This window comes from Cervus elaphus, chromosome 5, assembly GCF_910594005.1.
Source record: "Cervus elaphus chromosome 5, mCerEla1.1, whole genome shotgun sequence".
Classification (NCBI taxonomy): domain Eukaryota; kingdom Metazoa; phylum Chordata; class Mammalia; order Artiodactyla; family Cervidae; genus Cervus; species Cervus elaphus.
The window spans coordinates 87,702,849-87,727,011 of record NC_057819.1 but is presented as its reverse complement, the minus strand read 5'-3'; the positions used below and the strand labels follow the sequence as shown (position 1 = coordinate 87,727,011).

The window sequence follows — 24,163 nt, the reverse complement described above, 5'->3', positions numbered from 1 at the left end:
ATTAAATTAGACTTTCCAAGATCCTATCAAGTTGTTTTCCTTGCAAAGTTTTTCAGAGGTATATTTTCACATTATTTGAGAACAACATTGACGACATAATGAAAAACATCTTTGTAGCCTGGTCCACTTTTCATGATTCAGATGAGCCTTGCACAAGATTTTCTTGGGCTCCAAAATCACTGCAGATGGTGACTGTACCCGTGAGATAAAAAGACACTTGCTCCTCGGAAGAAAAGCTATGACAAACCAAGACAGCACATTAAAAAGCTTTGCCAACAAAGGTCCATCTAGTCAAAGCTATGGTTTTTCCAGTAGTCATGTATGGATGTGAGAATTGGACCATAAAGAAAGCTGAGCGCCGAAGAATTGATGCTTTTGAACTGTGCTGTCGGAGAAGATTCTTGAGAGTCCCTTGGACTGCAAGGAGATCCAACCAGTCAATTCTAAAGGAAATCAGTCCTGAATATTTATTGGAAGGATTGGTGCTGAAGCTGAATACTTTGGCTGCCTGATGCAAAGAGCTGACTCATGAGAAAAGAACCTGCTGCTGGGAAAGATTGAAGGCAGGACGAGAAGGGCACGACAGAGGATGAGATGATTGAATGGCATCACCGACTTGATAGACATGAGTTTGAGCAAACTCCGAGAGATGGCAAAGGACAGGGAAGCCAGCGTGCTGCAGTCTGTGGGGCTGCAAAGAGTCGGACACAACTGAGCGACTAAAGTGAACTGGACGATATTTAAACACCTTTTGTCATTCCTCAGAAAGTAATCCCTGCTGATTGCTCAGGAGATGGTGAAAAATCTCAGAATCAAATTTATCACTCAAAGTTCTAAGACTCTTCAAGACTATAAAAAGGGCCTTCTTTAAGTCGTTCATTGTTTGACTGGTTATAAGGGTGTAGGACTTAGGGTAAATTGCAGATAAGCTTGAATCATGAAGAAGTCTTGCACTGCCTTCAGTTAATATAGAAGATTCTTCACTCCAGTAGATCTTTGTCATGACACACACTTTACCAGTGTAGCCACCAATTTTTACCAGTTTCTTCTTTAAAGTTAAGGCAGTTTGTATAGAATAACCTTTTAGTTCCTCATTCAGTTCCCTGAGGAAGGTGTATAAGACTGGTGGACGGTCCTGGGAAATTAGAAGTGCATCACAGATGACGCTCTGGTTCTCTTGCAAGTCCAGATCCAAAGACCAACTCTTAGAAAAGATCAATGTACCATGATGAACAGAGCCCATTTCTTTACGTATTAACTGTGCAAGTCCTTCATGTTGTGAGAACAGTCTCTTGCAGAGGATTTCTGGAATATACGTCACCTTTTCTGATGGCACTAGATATGAAAATAATCATAATAAATGTTTAAACATTGGAAGCTTCCAATTCCAACCATGACAAAGTAGCTTGTACCAGACCAATCTCTCCCACCAAACACAACTATAAAAGTTGCATAACATATAAAAATAGAAATTTAAAGAACTAGAGAGCAACCAACACAAGCAGGACTTAAAGGGTCACAATATTTGATGGAAGCACAGGAAGCAGCATCACATTCATCCCAGCTTTTTGCCTGAGGATATTTTCCATATCATGTCATGGGTAAATACAGCGCAAGCATAAATCTTCAGTTTTACTAGGCTGAGGAAAAAGAGACTGGCATTCAGGGCTACCAGAGGAACTATAATTCGAGAAGGAAAATCTAAGATAAAACTGCAGAAAAGCAGCCAAACTCTACATACACATTTCCTTCAACTAACTGGCAGATACAGGGTGAGATGCAGACAACCCAGAAGAAAATGTCAACTGGGAGGTTAAAAAGAGCTGAACTTGAGTTTCATCAACCTCATGGTGGTGGGGTGACTTAGACTGGAATTCAAGTCCCTGAAGAGCGGAAGGCCCGTGGTTAACACCTCAGAATTTGAGACTCAAGAAGAGCCATGACCTAATAATGGTAAGGGCAAAATTTAAAGATATTATTGCTAGAAAAGTATAAAACAAACCTTAAAACAAAAAATCAAGGTTATCACTGGTACTCTATCTACCTGCAGAAAGAAATAGAATCCCCTTTGGAGGAATGGTGCATCTTCCAAAGCCTCTGTAGTTTTTTCTTTTATTTTAATTGGAGGATAATTGCTTTGCAAGGTTGTGTTGGTTTCTGCAACACAATATCTTAATGATATTTTCTTAGGTCCGGAAAGCAATGTTATTTAAAATATTTAATTTTAACAAGGTGGTGTGAAATCAATATATAAAATCAGTTACATTTCTACACACTAGCAACAAATAAGAAAGAAATGTAACTTTTAAAGTAAAATGCTGAGAATTCCCTGGTGGTACAGTGGTTAGGACTTTGTACCTCATTCATTCCTGAGCGCACAAATTCGGTTCTGAGTCAGAGAACTAAGATCCCGCAAGCTAAGCAGTGCAGCCAAACAAAAAGGTAACATCAGTTAGAACAACAGAACATTTTAAAAACCTATGCTCAGTTGTACAAAGGCCAATTGATATAAATTATGTCACTATGCCACTTCTGAAATGGCATATATGGATATTCAGTGTAACTGCGATAAACATCTTTAAAGGGCTTTTTGTGGCACTTAAACAGTTCTAAAATTTGTTTCATAGATTAAATGATTTTTTTTCTATGTACAGTAGATAAAAGTTTTATTAGACTGCAGAGTGTTGTTTCATGGAAATTAAGATAAACATGTTTCACACAAGACATTTTGCCATAAAGTGAAATGAAGTCGCTCAGTCGTATCCGACTCTTTTCGACCCCATGGACTGTAGCCTACTAGGCTCCTCGGTCCATGGGATTTTCCAGGCAAGAGTACTGGAGTGGGTTGCCATTTCCTTCTCCAAGATTAAATGATTTAAATTGCCAAGACGCTCTCCAAGAAAAAGAGTACTAGTAAGGAGGCCTGCCCTGCTAAGTACTTAGAACAATATTACAATATTAAGACAGTATAGTGTGTATAAGGACAAATTGACCAAATGAACATAATAGGGATTCTAGAGACATAGTTATACATATACCTAGTAATATTGCTGGAGTTGGCATGGCAAATTGGTGGGTGAAAATGGGAACTGTTCAGTAACTGGAGCTGGGTAATGTGGTTACTGGGCTTCCCTGGGGGCTCAGTGGTAAAGAATCTGCCTACCAAGCCAGGAGAACACAGGTTTGATTGCGAGGTTTGGAAGATCCCCCTGGAGAAGGAAATGGCAACCCACTCCAGTATTCTTGCCTAGGAAATCCCATGGATGGAGCAGCCTGGTGGGCTACAGTCCAGGGAGGTCACAAAGAGTCAGACACGACTTAGTGAATAAAAAACAACAATGTGGTTATCCACATGGAATAAAATGAAATACCACCCTTACATCACCACTGAGATAGATTGAGGCTTTAAATATTAAACATAAAGTGCAAAACCCTAAAACTTTTAGAAGAAAATGAAAGGAAATATGGTTCTAACTTTCTGGTTAGAGAGGATCTCATACACAAAGCAGAAAGAGCACTGAAACAGAAAATTTAAATATTGGTAACTTGGAGTATTTTAAATTTAAGTTATAATCAGCAAAACTATCAAGCTGCTGATAATCATCATATGCCTGAAGGAGTCGGATACGACTGAAGCAACTTAGCAGCAGCAGCAGCCTCAAGAAAAGAGAAAACAAAAGCTACAAACTTGGAGAAGATTTCTGTAACCTGTAATACCTATGATCAGAAGAGGATCTGGATTCTAGAATCTCCTACATATCAACAGGAAAAAGACAAAAGCCTAATAGCAAAATGGGCAACCAACAGAATAGGCATTTCATAGGCAATAAAATACATACCGACAGTAAGTACACAAAGAGATGCTCAACCAAATTAATAACCAGGGAAATGCAGATGTAAACAGATACTACTTTACACCTATCTGAGTGGGAAAAAGGAGGATGAAAAGAAAGATGAAGAGAAGCTGACAACTGGAGAAGATGTGCCATTTCTAACATGTTGGTGGGAGTAAAGTGACTCATCTACTTTGGGAAACAATCTGGCATTACCTTATTGCTTGGATATTCATATACTTCCTGACCTAGCAATTCTACTCCTAGGTGTGCACCCTAGAAAAACCTTCACAAATATGCCACAGAAGGCTGAAGAAAAATATTCAAGATAACACTGTTTAAACAGCAGAAAACAACAAACATGTTGCCCATAAACAATAACAACAAAAACAGGTAAATCAGAGATTCTGAGTATTGTTGGTCTTTCTTCAATAATGTAATATAGCCGTGTATGAAGCTGGGTCTCAATATAGACTTCCTACTGACATGATGGATTTCCTTTTTGTTTAAACTAAGTTGACTTGGGTTTCTCTTACTTCCAATGAAAGGAGCTCCTATTACACCAAGAAAAAGTCTACTCAAAATCTGAAATATTACATTTTGATATAGTCCACGCTAAAACCACCAGAAGCATTCCCCTGAATGCCAGAATATGCTTTGATGATAAGTTTCAAGACAGAGCTGATTTGAAGAGGAGATTTGAAAACACAAACAAGTCCAAAGAAACCCTAATTAAATTACCTCTAAAGTGATATCTCTGCTGATGACTTTCTAAATTCTTACCTTTATCAACAGACCAATCATGGGGAATTGGTGATGACATACTTCGTTGAAGGTTCATCTCTTCAAGCAACCTGGAAAAATCTTAAAAAACAAAAACCACTTTCTTAATTTGTCACAACTAAATGCTTAGTATTTCAACTAAATGCTTTGTATATCTAAAGTCTGGTTAGAAATGACCCCATTTTCCCAATAGAAATATTGTTAAATATCGTGGATAGATTCCCAGGTCAGACAAAAGTTATAAATTTATTCCTTGAAGCTGCTGAAGCATACTATGTTGAATATTAATAGGAAAGTGCATGAATAGTAATTGAATACATTACCATATAACTGAGCTCATTTAAAAAGCAATTAAAATTAGAAAACATGATGGCTAGTGAAGGAGAGCCTAATTTCATGCAGATTCTAAGAATAAGGCTTGCAATTTCAGAGATTTTTAAGTTGCTAGTGCTGGTCCAATTTCACTGGATGCTTTCCTTTTCCAAAAATCAGATAAAATACCAACATTATCCTTTTCTTATCTGTCCAATTTAGGGTTATATGTTGGTCCACAAATGGAAGAAACAGGAGAGGAAGAGGGAAGAGGTTTTAAGGGAAAGGTGTAAAGAAAGATGAAGGAGCAAGTACATAAAAGAGGCAAGTGTTCCTGAGAGAAAGAAATGGTCAGTTACTGAAACTGAGTTCTGAAGGGAAAGGGAGAAGGAATTCACAGGCTTTCCTTGAAAGTGAGTAGAGGTGATAGGGAAGAAAAATTACACCAGGTAGTGCTGTGGAGAGAAGATAATGTACTTCTGTGTATGGAATCACTACCTTCTAAACAGGTAGAGATAGCAAACTATTGCTTGTATCTACCAAAGATTAGTAAATTAGGTGTTGAAATCTGAGGACTATTGATCTTGCCCCCAATCTCAAAGAACAAAAAACCTTGCTGCCGCAGCCAAATGCACCATTATTTCTAATCCCCCTTCCTCACCCGGCTCAGGACCCATCATTAATTGCACCCACTCCTCCACGGACAGCTGCATCACTTGATTGTCTTTCACATGCCAGGAATCCGGCTTTTTGGCAAACACTGCACAACAGAACGGCTCTATTTTGAGCATACAGACATATCCACAAAGATTTTCTTCGTCGTATACCTCAAGGAATTTGCATAAATAATTTATCTTCTTCTTCTCCATACAGAAGTGATAGACAGGCAACTTGCTGATGCATTTTTCTATTTCTCTTTCTAACTTGTCAAGGTCACTCTTCTCTGCTTTAAAGCCAATTACTTCTTGTCTTTCTTCACTTAAACCAATAAACAAATACCCCCCACGAGTATTTGCAAATGCAGAAACGTTCTGAGGGAGAATCTCTTTAATGCGTTGTAACAGCTTTTGTGTTGAGAAGTCTTTAATTTCCACATATGTGGATTCAGTAAAGGTGAGTTTTTCTCTGTACCCAAGTTGCGTCTTATTAAAAAAATCAGAAGCCAAGGCCTTTGTGCTACTTTCTTCTGTTTCTTCTCGGCACCTCTTTGAAGATGATTTCGACATTAAAGAAAATCTCTCTCTAGTTTCTACCCTGTCTTTGAGGAATTCCAGTGCCACGGTAGCATTCATGACATTTACAGAGGTTATATCTCTTTTGTACAAATTGGAACTCAAGGTGGCAATCTTCATCCCAGGGATTTTGGAGCTCCACGATTTGACAAAAATCAGAAAATATTTACCTTGTTTCATAAAGTCAAAGTATTTATGAACAATTGGAACCATATCGGCTAAAGAATGTTCCAAATCTAATCCTATTCCATCTTTTTCATAACTATAATCTTCATTCTCAATTTCAATCTTGCTCATCCCCCCTCCAGAATTCAGCAAAGTAATCACACATTTTGAGAGGTTTTCATTCTGCTTTTTTCTCAGTTGAGAATCTCTCATTTTTTTTCTCTTCTTCTCCCCCAAAGTGACTTTTCCCACATCTAAAACCAGCTCAGCGTAGTTAGAGTCCAAAACAATACAGTTGGTCATTTTCTCAGGAGCCATTCAATTTCCAAGCAGAAATTCTTTTCTGTAAAACAGACAGCCATTTAAAATAGTACCTGAACAGAAGAGATAGCAAATTCTGTATTGTGAGGCAAACCCAGCAACATTCTTTCTTTTGCTTTACCCTATATCCCACTGAACAGCACGGTAAGGATACAAAGTATGTTTTTTTGAACATATTTTGAATTAAGGTGATAATTTGTACTCCTCTAAAATTTTTCAATATTTTACCATAGTTTTATACGACCCTCTTCTAATTGTTTGAATCTCATATTTATCTGTTTATATTATATACTTTCTAATTCCATATATATAAAAAACTTATTTCTCTCTTCTTTTCTTAAATAAGGCCCTGAGGAGAGCCTATCTATATTTCTGATCTCAGTGAACCAAGTTTTAGTTTTATATATTACATATATTTTAATTTTTAAAATAATTTCAACTTCATCTTAATTATCTTATTGAGGAATCCTTTGGTGAAATTATCATTGTTGAGTATAAACACATTTAGCAATATACCATTTTTTTCTTTTTTTAGTTGTAAAGCAACATTGCTTTACAATGTTGCGTTGGTGCAATATGCCATTGTAGTAATTTTTCCTTCCTGCAAGGATGAATCAGATTCACAAATTTTGGCCATTGATCTTAAGCAAGGTGGGCCAAGATTTTCTATTTTCTATCCATTTTCTATCAGATATCACATAGCCACATATTTTCAATGAGGTAAAATTCTTATATACAAAAACATCTGCTTTAGTATAACTATATACATAATCCATTAGCTCTGTCCCTTTAAGGTCTATTGGGATTACGGTTTTGCTATATGGCTTAGAGACAACTGAGTGTAAAGTTTATCACAGATAGAAATAACTACACTGGGAAAGGATATAAAGGGTCCAAATATTCCTATCCTTTGCTGGACCAGTATCCTGAGGAGGCTCAGCTGTGGGTTGTAGATACCACCTCAGTCTCCATAAACTTTTGATCATTTGTAAATAACTGTATGGACTGAATATTTGTTTCCCTCCAAAATTCGTACGCTGAACCCCTGCCCTACCATGCTGAAGATATTAGAAAGTTGGGCCTCTGGGGGGTCATTAGGATCAGATGAGATCATAAGGTTCGAGCACTCATGAATAAGATTAATGCCTTTATAAGAATCTCAAGACAGCTTGCTTCTCTTCTCTGCTCTCTACCATGTCATGAAAAGTCAGTAGTCCGCAACCAGAAAAAGACCCTCTTTTCAACCAGACTAGAACCTGACCACACTGGCACCTTGATCTTGGACTTCCCAGCCTCTAGAACTGTGAGAAATAAATTTCTGTTGTTTATAAACCACCCAGTCTAGGATAGTTTTGTTACAGCAGCCAGAGCTGAGACATCGAAAATAACTCTTTGTGCTGTGTGCTGAGTCGCTCAGTTGTGTCCGACTCTTTGCGACCCCATGGACCCCAACCTCTGTCCATGGGGATTCTCCAGGCAAGAATACTGGAGTGGGTTGCCATGCCTTCTTCCAAGGAGGATCTTCCCGACCCAGGGACAGAACCCAGGTCTCTCGCATTGCAGGCAGAGATTCTTTACTGTTGAGTCATCAGGGAAACCACCAGGAAGTTTAGAGTGGTTGTTTTCAAACTACAGGAAATCAGGTGGGGGCTTCTAATCAGAACACAAACAGGAAAGATCTGGGGCTGGTTCCTGCCATGGACTCTGAACCTCTGGGGTACAGAGCACTCTTCATGCTCTGGAATGTCGTCCATGAAATTTTCTGAGCCCTTCCAGTGCCTGGGACCAGCCAGGGCCAGCAGTGTCATCCTGGAAGGTTGCCCAAGCCTGGACAACACTGTAAGGTTTCAGGTCCAACATTCCTCTCTTTGGAGTTCTCAATGGCCTCTACCCAAGGAGCCCTGGGACTCATGCCAACATGTTGTCCTGGGACCTCATGACTGGATCCTGGTTCCAGAGAATAGCCTGGTACTATAAATTTAATGTTTGTGTGCCCCTAAAATTCACATGTTGAAACCTAATCCCCAGTGTGATGATGTTTGGGGTGTGGTGTGATTAAGTCATAAGGGGGGTGCCTTCCTAATTAAGATTAGTATCCTTATAAAAGGTTCCCCAGAGAGCTGCCTGACCCCTTACACCATGTAAGGACAGAGAAAGGACAGTCATTTAAGAAGCAAGAAGCCGCCCTCATCAGACACCAAATTTGCTGCACCAACTTCCATAACTGTAAGAAATAAACTTCTACCGTTTATAAGCCACCCAGTCTATGACATTTTGTGATAGAAGCATGAACAAATTAAGATATCTGACAAGTGGATCACCTTAGTATTTCTTGCACAGGACTGAGACTGGACAGCCAGAATGGTGCTAATGTTCCGATTTTAGTTGAGAAAATTATTTTTATTGGCAAGAATCCCACACACACACAAAAATTTAGCCAGGCAGAATTCACCAGTGAAGCCATCTTTATAGCCAGGTAGAATTCACCAGTGAAGCCATCTTCATTTCATCTTCTTCTGACCCTCATTTCTTATTTTTTTAAGGAATATATTATGTCTTTATTGATTATTTTGTTGAAGCGTTGAATGAGATCCTTTAACTTACATTCATCCAGTTATCCTTTTGCTTTTTTTTTACCTCCTTCCTTCCTTTCTTATTTATTTATTGCCTCTCTCTTTTATTTACTTTATGACATTAGAAAATTTTAGTTTGATAATAAAACAATAGTGATATCATCATGTCTTATGGCAGGCAAAATTATAATCCTTAAAGATGTCCATGCTCTAAACCCCAGATCCTGCAAATATGTTACCTTATATTATACCAACAGCCTCTACAGATGTGATTAAGGGTACAGATCTTATTTTTTTTTTCATTTATTTTATTAGTTGGAGGCTAATTACTTTACAATATTGTAGTGGTTTTTGTCATACATTGACATGAATCAGCCATGGATTTACAAGTATTCCCCATCCCGATCCCCCCTCCCACCTCCCTCTCCACCCGATTCCTTTCTTTTTTAATTGAAGTATAGTTGATTTACGATGTGATAGTTTCAGGTGTATAGCAAACTAATTCAGTTATACATATGTGTGTGTATGTGTGTGTGTAAATCTAGTCTTTTTCAGATTCTTTTTCATTGTGGGATATTAACAGATATTGAATATAGTTTCCTGTGCTATACAGTAAGCCCTTGTTGGCTATCTATTTTATAAATAATAGTGTGTATATGTTAATACTAATTTATCCCTCCCCCTGCCTTTTCCCTTTGGTAACCATAAGTCTGCTCTCTATGTCTGTGAGTCTATTTCTGCTTTGTAAATAAGTTCATATGAATCATTTTTTTAAGATTCCATATATAAATGATATTAGTCTTTCTCTGTCTGACTTAACTTCACTTAGTATGATAATTTCTAAGTCCATCCATGTTTCTGCAAATGGCACTATTTCATTCCTTTTTATGGCTGAGTAATATCCCGTTTTGTGTGTATGTGTATATATTTATATGATACATCTTCTTTATCCATTCACCTGTCAATGGACATTTAGGTTGCTTCCATGCCTCGGCTACTGTAAGTAGAGTTGCTATGAGCACTGAGGTGCATGTATCTTTTTGAATTAGTTTTCCCTAGAAAACTGCCTGGGAGTGGGATTGCTGGATCATATGGATACTGTTCTCCATAGCTGCTGCATTAATTTACATTCTCACCATCAGTGTATGAGGGTTCTTTTTTCTCCATACCCTCCCCAGCATTTATTGTTTGTAGACTTTTTAATGATGGTCAGATCTGACCAGTGTGAGGTGATACCTCATTTTAGTTTTGACTTGCATTTTTCTCTTATAATTAACAACCTTGAGCATCTTTTCATGTACCTGTTGGCTATCTATCTTGAATAGATGTCTATTTAGGTCTCCTGACTACTTTTTGATTGGGTTGTTTTTTTGACATTTGGGTTATATAACCTGTTTGTATACTTTGGGAATTAGACCCTTGTCAGTCACATTGTTTGCAAATATTTTCTCCCATTCTGTGAGTTGTCTTTTCATTTTGTTTATGGTTTCCTTTGCTGTGCAAAGTATTTTAAGTTTAGTTAGGTCCATTTGTTTATTTTTCCTTTTATATCCATAACCCGAAGAGACAGATCCAAAAACATGTTGCTGCAACTTATGTTGAAGATGTTCTGCCTATGTTTTCCTCATTTCCTATTTTAATGCCTTCCTTTGTGTTTATTTTTTCCCCATAGTTTACCTTAGGGTTCACTCTTGGTGTTGAATTTTCTATGGGTTTGGACCAATGTATAATAACATGTATCCATGATTGCACTATCATACAGAGCGTTTTCACTGCCCCCCAAAATCTTCTGTGCTCCACCTGTTCTCCTCTCTGCAACCCTCAGTCCCTGACAACTACTGATCGTTTTACTGTCTTAGTTTTGCCATTCCCATAATGTCGTATAATTGCAGTCATACAGTATACAATCTTTTCAATTGACTTCATTCACGCGATAATATGCATTTAAGGTTCTTCTGTGTCTTTTCATGGCTTGATAACTCACTTATTTTTTAAAAAAACTTTTAATTTTATATTGGGGTGTGGCCAATTAACAATGTTGTGATAGCTTCAGGTGAACAACAAAGGGACTCAGCCACACATACACATGTATCTGTTCTCCCCTAAACTCCCCTCCCATCCAGGCTTACTTATTTTTAACTCTGAATAATATTCCATTGCCTGAATACACCACAGTTTATTTATCCATTCACCTACTGAAGGATGCTTTCCAGGTGGTGCTAGTGGTAAAGAACCTGCCTGCCAAACCAGGAGACATGAGGAGACATGGGTTTGATCCCTTGGTCGGGAGCATCTACTGGAGAGGGGAGTGGCAACCCACTCCAGTATTCTTGCCTGGAGAATCCCATGGACAGAGGGGCATGGTGGGCTATAGTCCATGGGGTCACAAAGAGTCAGACACAACTGAAGCGACTGAGCACTGAAGGGTGTCTTAATTGCTTCCCAGTTTGGGCAGTTATGAATAGGGCTGCTAAATCATCTATATGCAGGTTTTTGTGGAGACAAAAAATTTCATTTCCTTTGGAAAAATACCAAGGATCAAAATTGCTGGAGTATACAGTAAGAGTATGTTTAGTTTTGTAAGAAATTGCCAAGCTGTCTTCCAAAGTAGCTGTGCCATTTTATATTCCCATCAGCAATGAGTATGAGTTCCTGGTATTTCACATCCTTGCCAACATTTGGTGTTCTCTGTGTTCCGGATTTTAGCCATTCTAATAGATAAGTGGTAGAATCTTGTTTTAATTTGCATTTCCCTGATGACATATAGTGTGGATCATCTTTTCATATGCTTATCTGCCATCTGTATATCTTCTTTGATTGTTAAGATTTTTTAGCTCATTTTTTAAATAGAGTTATTTTCTTATTGTTGAATTTTAAGAGTTCTTTGCATATTTTGGATAACAATACAATAACTATGTTTCTTGGAAGTATTTTTTCTTAGTCTGTGCCTTGTCTTATTCTCTTGACATTTTCTTTTCAGAGCAGAAGTTTTTTAATGTTAATGAAGTCCAGTTTATCAATTCTTTACTTCATGGACCATGCCCTTGGTGTTGTATCTAAAAAGTCATTGTCAGCCAAGGTCACTGAGGTTTTCTCCTAGATTATTTTCTAGGCGTTTTATCATTTTGAATTCTACATTTGTTAATACATCCCATGATCCACTTTGAGTTAATGTTTGTGAAGTGTATAAGGTTACTATCTACATGTTTTTTTTTTTTTATTTCTATGTGGATGTTCAGTAGTTCTACCACCATTTGTTGAAAAGACTATCTTTACTCTATTGTATTGTCTTTGCTCTTTTGTCAAAGATCAGCTGGCCATATTGATGCAGGTCTATTTCTGAGTTCTCCATTCTGTTTCATTGATCTTTTCTATTCTTTCATCAGTACCATGCTGCCTTAACCAGTGTAGCTTTATTGAAGTTAAAGTACTTTCTTGAAGTTGGGGAGTATCAGTTCTCCAACTTTGTTCTTCTCCTTTAATATTGTATTGGTTATTTGAGGTTCTGTTTTTCTCTCCATGTAAACTATAAAATCAGTTTTTTGGTATCCACAAAGTAACTTGCTGGGATTTTGATTGGGATTGCATTGAATCTTATAGATCAAGTTGGGAAGAACTAAGATTGTGACAATATGAAACCTATTCACAGATACGGAGTCCCTATTTAGCTCTACTTTGATTTCTTTCATCACTGTTGTGTGGTTTTCCCTGTACATATCTTTTACATATTTTCAAAGATTTATACCTAAGCGTTTCATTTTGGGTGGTGCTAATGTAGGTGATATTGTGTTTTTAATTTCAAATTCCACTGCTCATTGCAAGTATATAGGAAAATGACTGACGTTTGTATATTAACCTTGTATCCTGAAAACTTGCTATAACTGTTTATAGTTTCAGTAGTTTTTGTTTTATTATTCTTTCAATTTTTTGCATAAATGATTATGTCATCTGTGAACAAATTTTATTTCTTCTTCCCAATCTGTATACCTTTATTCTTTCTTTCATTATTATTATTGTTTTAATAAGGACATCCAATATAATGATGAAAAAAAGTAGTGAGAGGGGATATCTTTACCTCAACTTAATTTTAGTGGGAAAATTTCAAATTTCTCACCATTAAGTTAGGATGTTAGCTGTAGGTTTTTTTGCAGGTCTTCTTTACCAAATTGAGAAAGTTCCCCTCTATTCCTAGTTTGCAGAGAGTTTTTTAATCATAAATGGGTGTTGGGACTTTTTTTTAACTATGTGTCTCAAACCCAGAGGATTTGATGAAGAGTTTATTTTTTAATAATGTTATTTATTTTTGGCTGTGCTGGGACTTCATTGCTGTCTGGGCATTTCTCTAGTTGCAGCGAGCAGGGGCTACTCTTTACTTGCAGTGTGCATGCTTCTCACTACAACAGCTTCTCTTGTTGCAGAGCATGGGTCCTAGGGCACTCGGGCTTCAGTAGTTGCAGCTCCCAGTTTCTAGAGCACAGGCTCAATAGTTGTGGTGCATGGGCTTAGCTGCTCTGCAGCATGTGGGATCTTCCCAGATCAGGGATCGAACCCATGTCGCCTGCATTGGCAGGCAAATTCTTCACCACTGGGAGCCACCAGGGAAACCTCATATATAACATTTTAAAATGATGACAATCTGCCTTAAAATCATTTCAATTTAACTTGAGTCACATAGAAAAACTCTACCTCTTTATAAATCATCCCTCCCTCACTTTATGTTACTGATGTCACAAACTGTATCTTTATATACTATGTACCGGTAACTTAGATTTATACTACTTATGCATTTTTCTTTTAAATCCAGTAGAAAATAAAAATAGTTACAAACCAAAATTATAGTAATACTTTTGTAGTATTTGTCTACATATTTTCTTTTACCAATAACTGTTATTAGAATTACTATCTGACATCCTTTCACTTTAACTTGAAGAATTCCCTTCAGCATTCCCTTTATGGCTAGCGTAGTGGAAATAAATTCCTCTAGCTTTTGTTTGGGACTATCTTAATTTCTCCTTTATTTTTAAAAGACAGTTTTGCCAGAGATAGAATTTTCAGTTGACAGGTTTTTTTAAAATATTTTAAATATATATCATCCCACTGCCTTCTAGCCTCCAAGGTTTTCTGCTGAGAAACTGGCTATTAATCTTACTGAAGATCCTGTGTGATATGACAAGTTGCTTCTCTCTTGCTACTTTCAAGGTTCACTTTGCCTTTGGCTTTGACTGCTTGATCATAAGAAGTGTTGGTGTGAATCTCTTCTGGTTTATCCTTCTTGGGAGTTTACTGAGTTTCTTCTGTAGATTCACATATCTCACCAAATTTAGGAAGTTTTCAGTCATTATTTCTTCAAACAATCTCTTTTCTCCTTCTGGACTCCCATAATGTGTATTGCTCTGTGTGATAATATCCCACAAATCCCCAAAGCTTTGTTTGCTTCTCTTCATTCTTTTCTTTCTGCTCTTCAACTTCGATCATCTCAATTGTCTTGTCTCAAAATTCATCGATTTTTTTTCTTATGCCTTTTCAAGTCTACTGTTGAATTTCTCTACTTTTTTTCAATTCAGTTATTGTATTTTTCAGCTCCAGATTTGTCTTCCTTTATTATTTCTATTATTTTTGTTGATATTCCTACTTTGTAAATATACTGTTTGCCTGGTTTATTTAGTTCTCTGTCCATTTTTTCCTTCGGCTCTTTGAGCATACTTAATCTAGTTGTTTTAACATCTTCATCTAGTATGTCTGATATCTGAGTTTCCTCAGGGGAAAGTTCTGCCATTCTACCTTCTTATTTTGCATGGGCCATGTTTTCCTGTTTCTCTCTATGCCTTACAAGTTTTTGCTGAAAATCAGATGTCTGAAAAAACAGCCCCCTCTCCCAGTTTTTGCAGACTGCCTCTGTGCCAGGGCAGTCTTTCACTGATTAGCTGAGCATGGTCTGAGCATAGTGAGTCTGCCTCACATGAGAGGTTAAGAAATTCTCAGGTCTTTTACTGATCACAACTCCTACCTGAGCTTTATTCAATTTCTCCATATACATAATTGCTTTGCAATACCTTCATTTCCCCAAAATCTCACCCCAGCTCTTTCTCCAGGCTTTAGATGGTTATTGTATGTCTTCAACTGTAGTCTTTTGTCCTAGACATCTGTATGTTTATAGTCTCCTTGAAGATTTCACAAAGAGTGGCTGCCACTTTTTCCCACCTGGGGTCTGAATGAGGTGATATGGACACCATCCCTCAGGCAGTCTTTAAGACAGGTTAGAATATCACATGTAAGGCCTGTTCTGGCACCTCCATGTCAAGGAGGGAAGCGGGAACTGAGTTGCTATCTCATCCAGACCAAGATCTTGCCAAGCCAGGGAGAGTTTGAGCCAAGGGCAAGCAAAATTGTCATGCAATTTCTTACAGTTTTGAATGCTGTGTCTTCTTGATATACTCACTTGACTGCCTTTAACCACTTACTATTGTTCAGTTCAGTTCAGTCGCTCAGTCAAGTCCAACTCTTTGCGACCCCATGAATCGCAGCACGCCAGGCCTCCCTGTCCATCACCAACTCCCGGAGTCCACCCAAACCCATGTCCATTGAGTCGGTGATGCCATCCAACCATCTCATCCTCTGTCATCCCCTTCTCCTCCTGCCCTCAATCTTTCTCAGCATCAGGGTCTCTTCCAATGAGTCAGCTCTTCACATCAGGTGGCCAAAGTATTGGAGTTTCAGCTTCAACATCAGTTCTTCCAATGAACACCCAGGACTGATCTCCTTTAGGATGGACTGGTTGGATCTTCTTGAAATCCAAGGGACTCTCCAGAGTCTTCTCCAACACCACAGTTCAAAAGCATCAATTCTTCGGCGCTCAGCTTTCTTCACAGTCCAACTCTCACATCCATACATGACCACTGGAAAAACCATAGCCTTGACTAGACGGACCTTTGTTGGCAAAGTAATGTCTCTGCTTTTTAATATGCTGTCTAGGTTGGTCATAACTTTCCTTCCAAGGAGTAAGTGTCTTTTAATTTCATGGCTGCAATCACCATCTGCAGTGATTTTGGAGCCCAGACTATTGAGCCATCTGGTTTCTTGTTTTTTTATTTTTTCCTATATTTTCATGGGGAGTCGAAGCTTCCTTATCCACCTTTTTGCTGACATCACTCCTGTAATCATTTCTTTTTTAAAAAAAATATTTACTTAGTCTATTTATTTGGCCATGCCATATCTTAGTTGCAGCATGTGGTATCTTCCTTGTGGCATGTGGGATCTTTCAATTGTGGCATGCAAACTCTTAGTTGTAGCATGTGAGATTTTAGTTCCTGACCAAGGATCAAACCTGGGCCCCCTGCATTGGGAACACCAAGTCTCAGTTACTGCACAATCAGGGAAGTCCTTCCTCCTGCTATCATTTCTTAATATTGAATCTGACTTGTAATATTTTGTTTAAGATTTGTATTTATGATCATGGATGAGATTGTAAAAAAATTGTCCTTTCTCATATTATTGTTGACAGATGTTGGTGTCAAGGTTATAGTTCAGTTCAGTTAAGTTGCTCAGTCATGTCCGACTCTTTGTGACCCCATGGACTGGAGCATGCTAGGCTTCCCTGTCCATCACCGACTCCTGGAGCTTGCTCAAACTCATGACCATTGAGTCAGTGATGCCATCCAACCACCTCATCCTCTGTTCCCTTCTCCTCCTGCCTTCTATCTTTCCCAGCATCAGGGTCTTTTTCAATGAGTAGGGTATTTTCCAGTGAGTCAGTTCTTCGCATCAGGTGGCCAAAGTATTGGAGTTTCAACTTCAGCATCCATCCTCCCAATGAATATTCAGGACTGATTTCCTTTAGGATTGTCTGGTTTGATCTCCTTGCAGTTCAAGGGACTCTCAAGAGGCATCCCCAACACCACAGTTCATAAACATCAATTCTTTGGTGCTCAACTTTGTTTACGGTCCAACTGTAACATCCATACATGACTACTGGAAAAATAATAGTTTTGACTATATGGACCATTGTCAATAAAATAATGCCTCTGATTTTTAATATGCTGTCTGGGTTTGTCATAGCTTTTCTTCCAACAAGCAAGCATCTTTTAATTTCATGGCTGCAGTCACCATTTGCAGTGATTTTGGAGCCCAAGAAAATAAAGTCTGTCACTGTTTGCATTGTTTCCCCATCTATTTGCCATAAAGTGATGGGACCGGATGCCATGATCTTGGTTTTTTGAATGTTGAGTTTTAAGCCAGCTTTTTCACTCTCTTCTTTCACTTTCATCAAGAGGCTCTTTAATTCTTCACTTTCTGCCACAAGGGTGGTGTCATCTGCATATCTGAGGTTGTTGATATTTCTCCCAGCAATCTTGATTCCAGCTTGTGTTTCCTCCAGCCCAGCATTTCTCATGATGTACTCTGCATATAAGTTAAATAAGCAGGGTGACAATATACAGCCTCGACATACTCCTTTCCCAATTTGGAATCAATCCACTGTTTCATGTCCAGTCCCAACTGTTGCTTCTTGACCGGCATACAGATTTCTCAAGAGGCAGGTGTGATGGCCTGATTTTCTCAACTCTTGAAGAATTTTCCACAGTTTGTTGTGATCCACATGGTCAAAGGCTTTGGCATAGTCAATAAAGCAGAAGTAGATGTTTTTCTGGAATTCTCTTGCTTTTTCTATGATCCAATGGATGTTGGCAATTTCTCTGGTTCCTCTGCCTTTTCTAAATCCAGCTTGAACATCTGGAAGTTCTTGGTTCACATACTGTTGAAGCCTTGCTTGGAGAATTTTGAGCATCACGTTGCTAGTGTGTGAGATGAGTGCAATTGTGTAGTAGTTTGAACATTCTTTGCCATTGCCTTTCTTAGGGATTGGAATCAAAACTGACCTTTTCCAGTCCTGTGGCCACTGAGTTTTCCAAATTTGCTGACATATTGAATGCAGTACTTTAACAGCATCATCTTTCAGTATTTGAAATAGCTCAGCTGGAATTTCATCACCTCCACTAACTTTGTTCGTAGGGATGCTTCCTAAAGGCCCACTTGACTCTGTATTCCAGGACGTCTGGCTCTAGGTAGTGATCATACCATTGTGGTTTTCTGAGTCATTAAGATCTTTTTTGTATAGTTATAGTAGCTACATAATATAAATTAGAGATGTAAGCTGTTTTTCTGCTCTTTTAACACTTTACCCAACATGATGAGCTTTTTCCAATGGAAGAGTTTGTATGGTCTGGTCCATGCTAAACTTGACAAACAGTTTTAAATCTTGTTTTTCCAGTGTAATAATATGTTATATATACTCATTTTGTAAAATAATGATTAGCTATTTTTAAAAACCTTACTAACTGCTTCATAACTTCATATATATTATTAGCATAGTATTATTTATTTTTCTACAGCTGGGAAATGAAATTGCTTTTTTTAAGATTTTTTTGGGGGGCGGATGTGAAACATTTTTTAAAGTCTTTACTGAATTTGTTACAATATTGCTTCTGTTTTATGTTTTGCTTTTTTTGGCCACGAGGCATGTTGTATCTTAGCCCTCCAACCAGGAATTGAACCTGCACTCCCTGCATTGAAAGGCAGTCTTAACCACTGGACCACTAAGGAAGTACCCTGAAGTTGCTTTTAATTATTCAATAAATTATACTAGGATCATAGATCAGTTATACTGAGGCTTGGATAGGCTAATTACATCTTCTACTTTGCAGTGAGTCTAAGAGTCTCCTGACAAAGTACTTCAATTCAGTATACAAATATGATTCAAACATATGTAAAGGCTTTTTAGGATGGGGAATGGAGGCCAGAACAGAAAATCAGCAATTTCTCTTCTGTTCTAGAAATGGAGGATTTTTCCCTAGGGGAAAAATCATGTTAAGTGAAGAAAGTGTCTAGATCTGTGGAAATAAAGGTTGGCTCTAAAACATGAGGTTACACTTGGTCTTAGGTACATAAATAAGTGAAAATTATAAAACTCTGGAAGTAGATGAAGTATATACAGACACAGAGATTTCTAAAAGTTGAATCAGTAGATCGAGTGATGAAATATTTAAAGATCTAAATATATATTGTCAAATGGTTTCCTAAAGAATGGTATAAGATTTTTTTTTAGTGAAAAAATATAGTGTTTATTAGGAGGAAAATAAACAGGCACACACATGGGCAGACAGATTCAGATAGAGTCACACCCTATGGTAGTCTGAATCGCTTATATGGAGATCTTTTTGTGTGAATAAGGTGCGCATAGTGGAAAGCATAGTGGAGGGTTCTACATGGGACAGAGAGATTGAAAGACTCTTTGGGCTCCTTCCCCGTCAGAAATCATGTTTCCACTAGGTCCCAGTGGACAGCGTCAGCTGTCACTCAAGCATTATTTGAACCTGCATGACCTGGGGTATCCTTAATTTGAGGGTGGCCCTTGTCACTCAATTTGAGTGGACCCATAAGGCAGTGAGCAGACTGAGTTTATGCTCTGCATGTCTTGAATAGAAAGCAAAGCAGAAAGCAAGAGAAAAAGGACAAGAGCAAAAGTCAGGGGCCTCAAGCCGCAGCTGGGCAAAGGCTGCGGTTTACCTTGAATTCCTGGGTTTCTGCACCAAATATGATCTCGGGTGGCCTCGGACTACAGCAGCTTTAAGCAGAATTTCAGTTCCCAGCCAGAGACTGAAGTCATGCCACGGCAATGAGAGCTCTGAAACCCAGGCACTAGACCACCAAGGACCAGTGGCTAGTGACAAGGCCCTGGCCCGTCAGCTGTGAATAAATGGATTTCCAAGAGAAATGGGAAGTAGTGAAACAAGTTAAGCATTTATTAGGGGGCAAAAGAGCACATGGGAATAGGCACACACAGACAGACTCAGAGACAGAGAGTTGTCCAGATTTTTCTTTAGCAACTTCATCTTTGAGAGGATTACTGGGCTCTGCCCTGTACCTTTTGGAGGGAGAAGGCTGTGGTTCCAAGTTTACTAGAAGGCAGAACCATTTCCTCAAGGTTGCCCCAAAACTCAGAGCTGAACCAGATGGAAGATGCCCTTCTAAGAGATGAGGAACTAGTAATCCATTCAAATAGGACTCCTTGGCCCAGGTCCCTAGAAGAAAAGCTTTTGAACATGACCCTGAAGGAAGGAGTGAGTGAAAGTGAAAGTCACTCGGTCATGTCCGACTCCTTGCCACCCCATGGACTATACAGTCCATGGAATTCTCCAGGCCAGAATACTGGAGTGGGTAGCCCTTCCCTTCTCCAGGAGATCTTCCCAACCCAGGGATTGAACCCAGGTCTTCTGTATTGCAGGTGGATTCTTCACCAGCTGAGCTACTGGGGAAGTCCTGAAGGAAGGAACATTTCCCCCAAAAGAGACACTAACAGAAGAAGTATCCTCTCCTGATAGATAAACATCGATAAAGCCAGCTAAACAAAGTCATTTAATTATAACCCTTAATAAAAGTCTTAATGTTGCATAAACAGATAACCAGCAAAGACCTACTGTATTTGTACGTACAGGGAACTCTGCTCAATATTCTGTAATAACCTAAATGAGAAAAGAATTTGAAAAAGAATAGATACATGTATAAGGGAGTCACTTTACTGTACACTTGAAACTAACACAATATTGTCGATCAATTATACTCAACTGTAGAACAAAAATTTAAAAATAAAATCATTAAAATAAATTAATAAAAAAAAAGAAAAGAGCAGAGAGAGATAAGTATGCCTGCCATCCTATGCTTTCTCCACAATATTGCAGTACAACTAGTATTCTTTAGACCCAGTTTCTTTGTATTTCTTAGACATGAGGGCTGCCTCAAACACAGGTCCACATTTCCTGCTGACCTGACAGAAAAGATTCTGCATCTCTATCCCAAAGGGAGAGTCAGTTCTACTCATGCCCAAGAACACAGTCCCAGTCCTAGTATCTTCTGTAATACAAGCCCTGCCAAGAAGTCCCTGCATCCCAGTCTTCTTGTAGCTTCTGCATCTAGAGTCCTCTCACCTTTCCTCCCAACCTTAACACCCTCTGCATCAGGCCCTACCACTGGTGAACCCTTCTGGTTCACTCACCATATGTACTGTCTCACCCCCCAGAGTGCTTAAGGAGGATGCCTTCTCATCCTGCTGGGCAACCTGGAACCCACGGAAGCTGGAACTGAGACACCATATAGAAAAAGGACCCAGAGCTTGTGGGTGAGCATGACATCCTGGCCGTGCAGGTCCAACTCTGTAACTATGGAGAACTTTCTACAGTTCAAAACAACTGCCTTTAGGTGGTGGAACACAGTCCTTAAATATGCTGGGAACTGAAGCCTACCAAATCCATAAGAGCCTAAAAATCATTGACCTCACCTGGAACCTTGGATCTAGTTTTACAGGTAAGTTGTTTTTGAAATCTTCCACACTTCAGACTTTGGGGAAAATTCTATCCGACCTGGATTAGGGATTTAGCCTGAGTTGTTAGCTATTTTTAATGGGCAATGGGATGGCATTCACATCTCCTTAGTTATGCCAGAATGAAGGTTGGTGGTAACTGCACAGAAAGGTGGGCCAGAAGTGACAGGAACTAACTCCTGAGAAATAAAAACCAAGATGCCAAATACACACACATACACACACACACAAACCACAGACCACAAGCACATGGTGCATTCTTTGGCCTTCTCCCTTAGCACTTTGTATTTAGTTTAAAAGGGCGTGGTTCTTCTCCCCACTCCCTTTTAGACTATAAGCTCTGGCAAAGCACTAAGGGCTTGGTTTCTCTTTCTGGATTTAGAAGACAGTTCACCAGTGACTGCCAGCCACATTTCTATCCACAAAACCCTAACTCCCCTTATTCCTGACCTGTCCCTTGCCCTTCCTCCCTCCCTGTGATATGCTGCTGCTCAGACCCCAACTTTCTCTCCCTAGGTCCATGCAGGGGAAGATGCCAGCTCTGACCTCAAGCTCCCACGTGTCCCAATCCCAAGTCCTTAACAGTCTGTAGGCTTTTGGTAGATGTTGCTACAGAGACGGAGAAGGCAATGGCACCCCACTCCAGTACTCTTGCCTGGAAAATCCCATGGACCGAGGAGCCTGGTAGGCTGCAGTCCACAGGGTCATGAAGAGTTGGGCAGGGCTGAGTGACTTCACTTTCACTTTCCATTTTCATGCATTGGAGAAGGAAATGGCAACCCACTCCAGTGTTCTTGCCTGGAGAAACCCAGGGAAGGGGGAGCCTGGTGGGCTGCCGTCTATGGGGTCGCACAGAGTCGGACACGACTGAAGCGACTTAGCAGCCTCAGCAGCTACGGAGACAGGAGTCACGGAGCCAAGACTCAGACATGAGGGAACATCGGGCCGGGGTCTGCCCGGGGACAGCAGGAAGTGAGCTGCTGGCCAGCGAGGGAAGTTTCATGTGCTGCTCCCCATCACTCGAATTACTGCCAAAATCACACCCCCTCACCCCACCCCCATCCCCACCACGGTGGTGGTAAAATTGTCTTTCTCTAAAAGAAAGGTGTCAAAAAGGGTTGGGGGCGGCTGGATTAGACTTAGGATAAGAAGCTGAGGTCCAAATATGTGGCAGTAGTGAAAGTCGCTCAGTCATCTCCGTCTCTTTGCCACCCCATGGACTACACAGTCCATGCAGTTTTCTAGACCAGAATACTGGAGTGGGTAGCTTATCCCTTCTCCAGGGGATCTTCCCAACCCAGGGATCGAACCCAGGCCTCCATAAGGGAAGCTCAAGAATACTGGAGTGGGTAGCCTATCCCTTCTCCAGGGGATCTTCCCAACCCAGGGATCGAACCCAGGTCTCCACAAGGGAAGCCCAAGAATACTGGAGTGGGTAGCCTATCCCTGCTCCAGCGAATTTTCCCAACCCAGGCATCGAACCGGGGTCTCCTGCATTGCAGGCGGATTCTTTACCAACTGAGCCACCAGGGAAGCCCGTTTGGCAACTGCGGGGGCAGGGCGGTGGAGGGGACAAACTTACCCAGGTGCGCTGCTCAGAAGTTTGCAGGATCCTTGTTGTTCCCAGTTTGAAAGGCGAGCTGATAAACGCTAGGCGAGCTGGCACATCCAGCCAATGGTGACGACGCCGCCTCCCCCCCTCGAAACTTTGCGAGTGAAGAGCCCGGGCTTTAAACACGTGAGTGTCCGAGTGGTGGCGGGAGATTTCTCCTTCTGGGCCTGCTTATCTGTACTTTCGAAGATACTATGCACGATAGGCCTAAAAGAACGAAGCTCACTTAAAACAAAGAAATCGAAACTGGCGAGGTCCGCTTTCTGGTCCCGGTCGCGGTTCTTCCGGGCTCGGCGTCCCCATCCGCCCGCGGCCGTTCCCGCCTGTTAGCGCGGCAGCCAATCAGCTTGTCAGGCAGTGTCCCCCCACGCGCCGGGAGCCACCCTGAGCGTTTGCTCGACTGTCCTTTCTTTGGCTCATCACAGCCGAAGGGGTATCAGGTTTTCTACTCGGGACTCTCTCCAGCTCTACTCGCCTCGTTCCAGCCGCACCGCTGTCCCCTGGACTTAAAGCCCAGTCGCCGCTGGGGACCGGGTAAGAGCCGTCTGTGCACCTAAACGAGGATGGCGCGAAGATCCGGAGGCAGATTCGGGCACATTCCCCGAGGAGCACCTCAGGGCCATTTGGGATGATCGGTCCGGAGCCGGCTCCATTTGGTTTCTCTCAAAGGGGTACGATTTTCTTGATACTTTTCTTAGGCCCGCTTTTTTATGGTAATTATGGTAATAGATGTTTCTGCAGCTCAGCCAGTCTAAGACCTGTGACCGGAACCCGCAGACTTTGAAACTCTCGGAAGCCGCGTTTTAAAACCGTGAAAGAGAGAGATGAAGGAGGAGAGGGAGGGAAGAAGGGAGGGAGGTCGGAATGCCTAAGGAACCCCCGAGTTAGTGGCGTCTCCTACCATCAGCCGCAGACTGAACCTTCGGAGGATTCCAACCCCAACCTTCAAGTCAGTTGAAAAT

The 24,163-nt window shown here is 40.2% G+C and overlaps 1 protein-coding gene across 1 annotated transcript; it reads right to left on the bottom strand.

Annotated features, from left to right (window-relative positions):
* Positions 1 to 638: 638 nt before the first annotated feature.
* Positions 639 to 23,478, bottom strand: LOC122694376 (schlafen family member 12-like). Its single transcript, XM_043903028.1, has 4 exons — positions 23,172 to 23,478; positions 5,590 to 6,668; positions 4,617 to 4,697; positions 639 to 1,335 (listed from the first exon to the last, which is right to left on the bottom strand). Exons 2-4 carry the CDS (start codon positions 6,641 to 6,643, stop codon positions 755 to 757), a joined length of 1,716 nt encoding a protein of 571 aa, XP_043758963.1. The 5' UTR covers positions 6,644 to 6,668; positions 23,172 to 23,478; the 3' UTR covers positions 639 to 754.
* Positions 23,479 to 24,163: the final 685 nt, after the last annotated feature.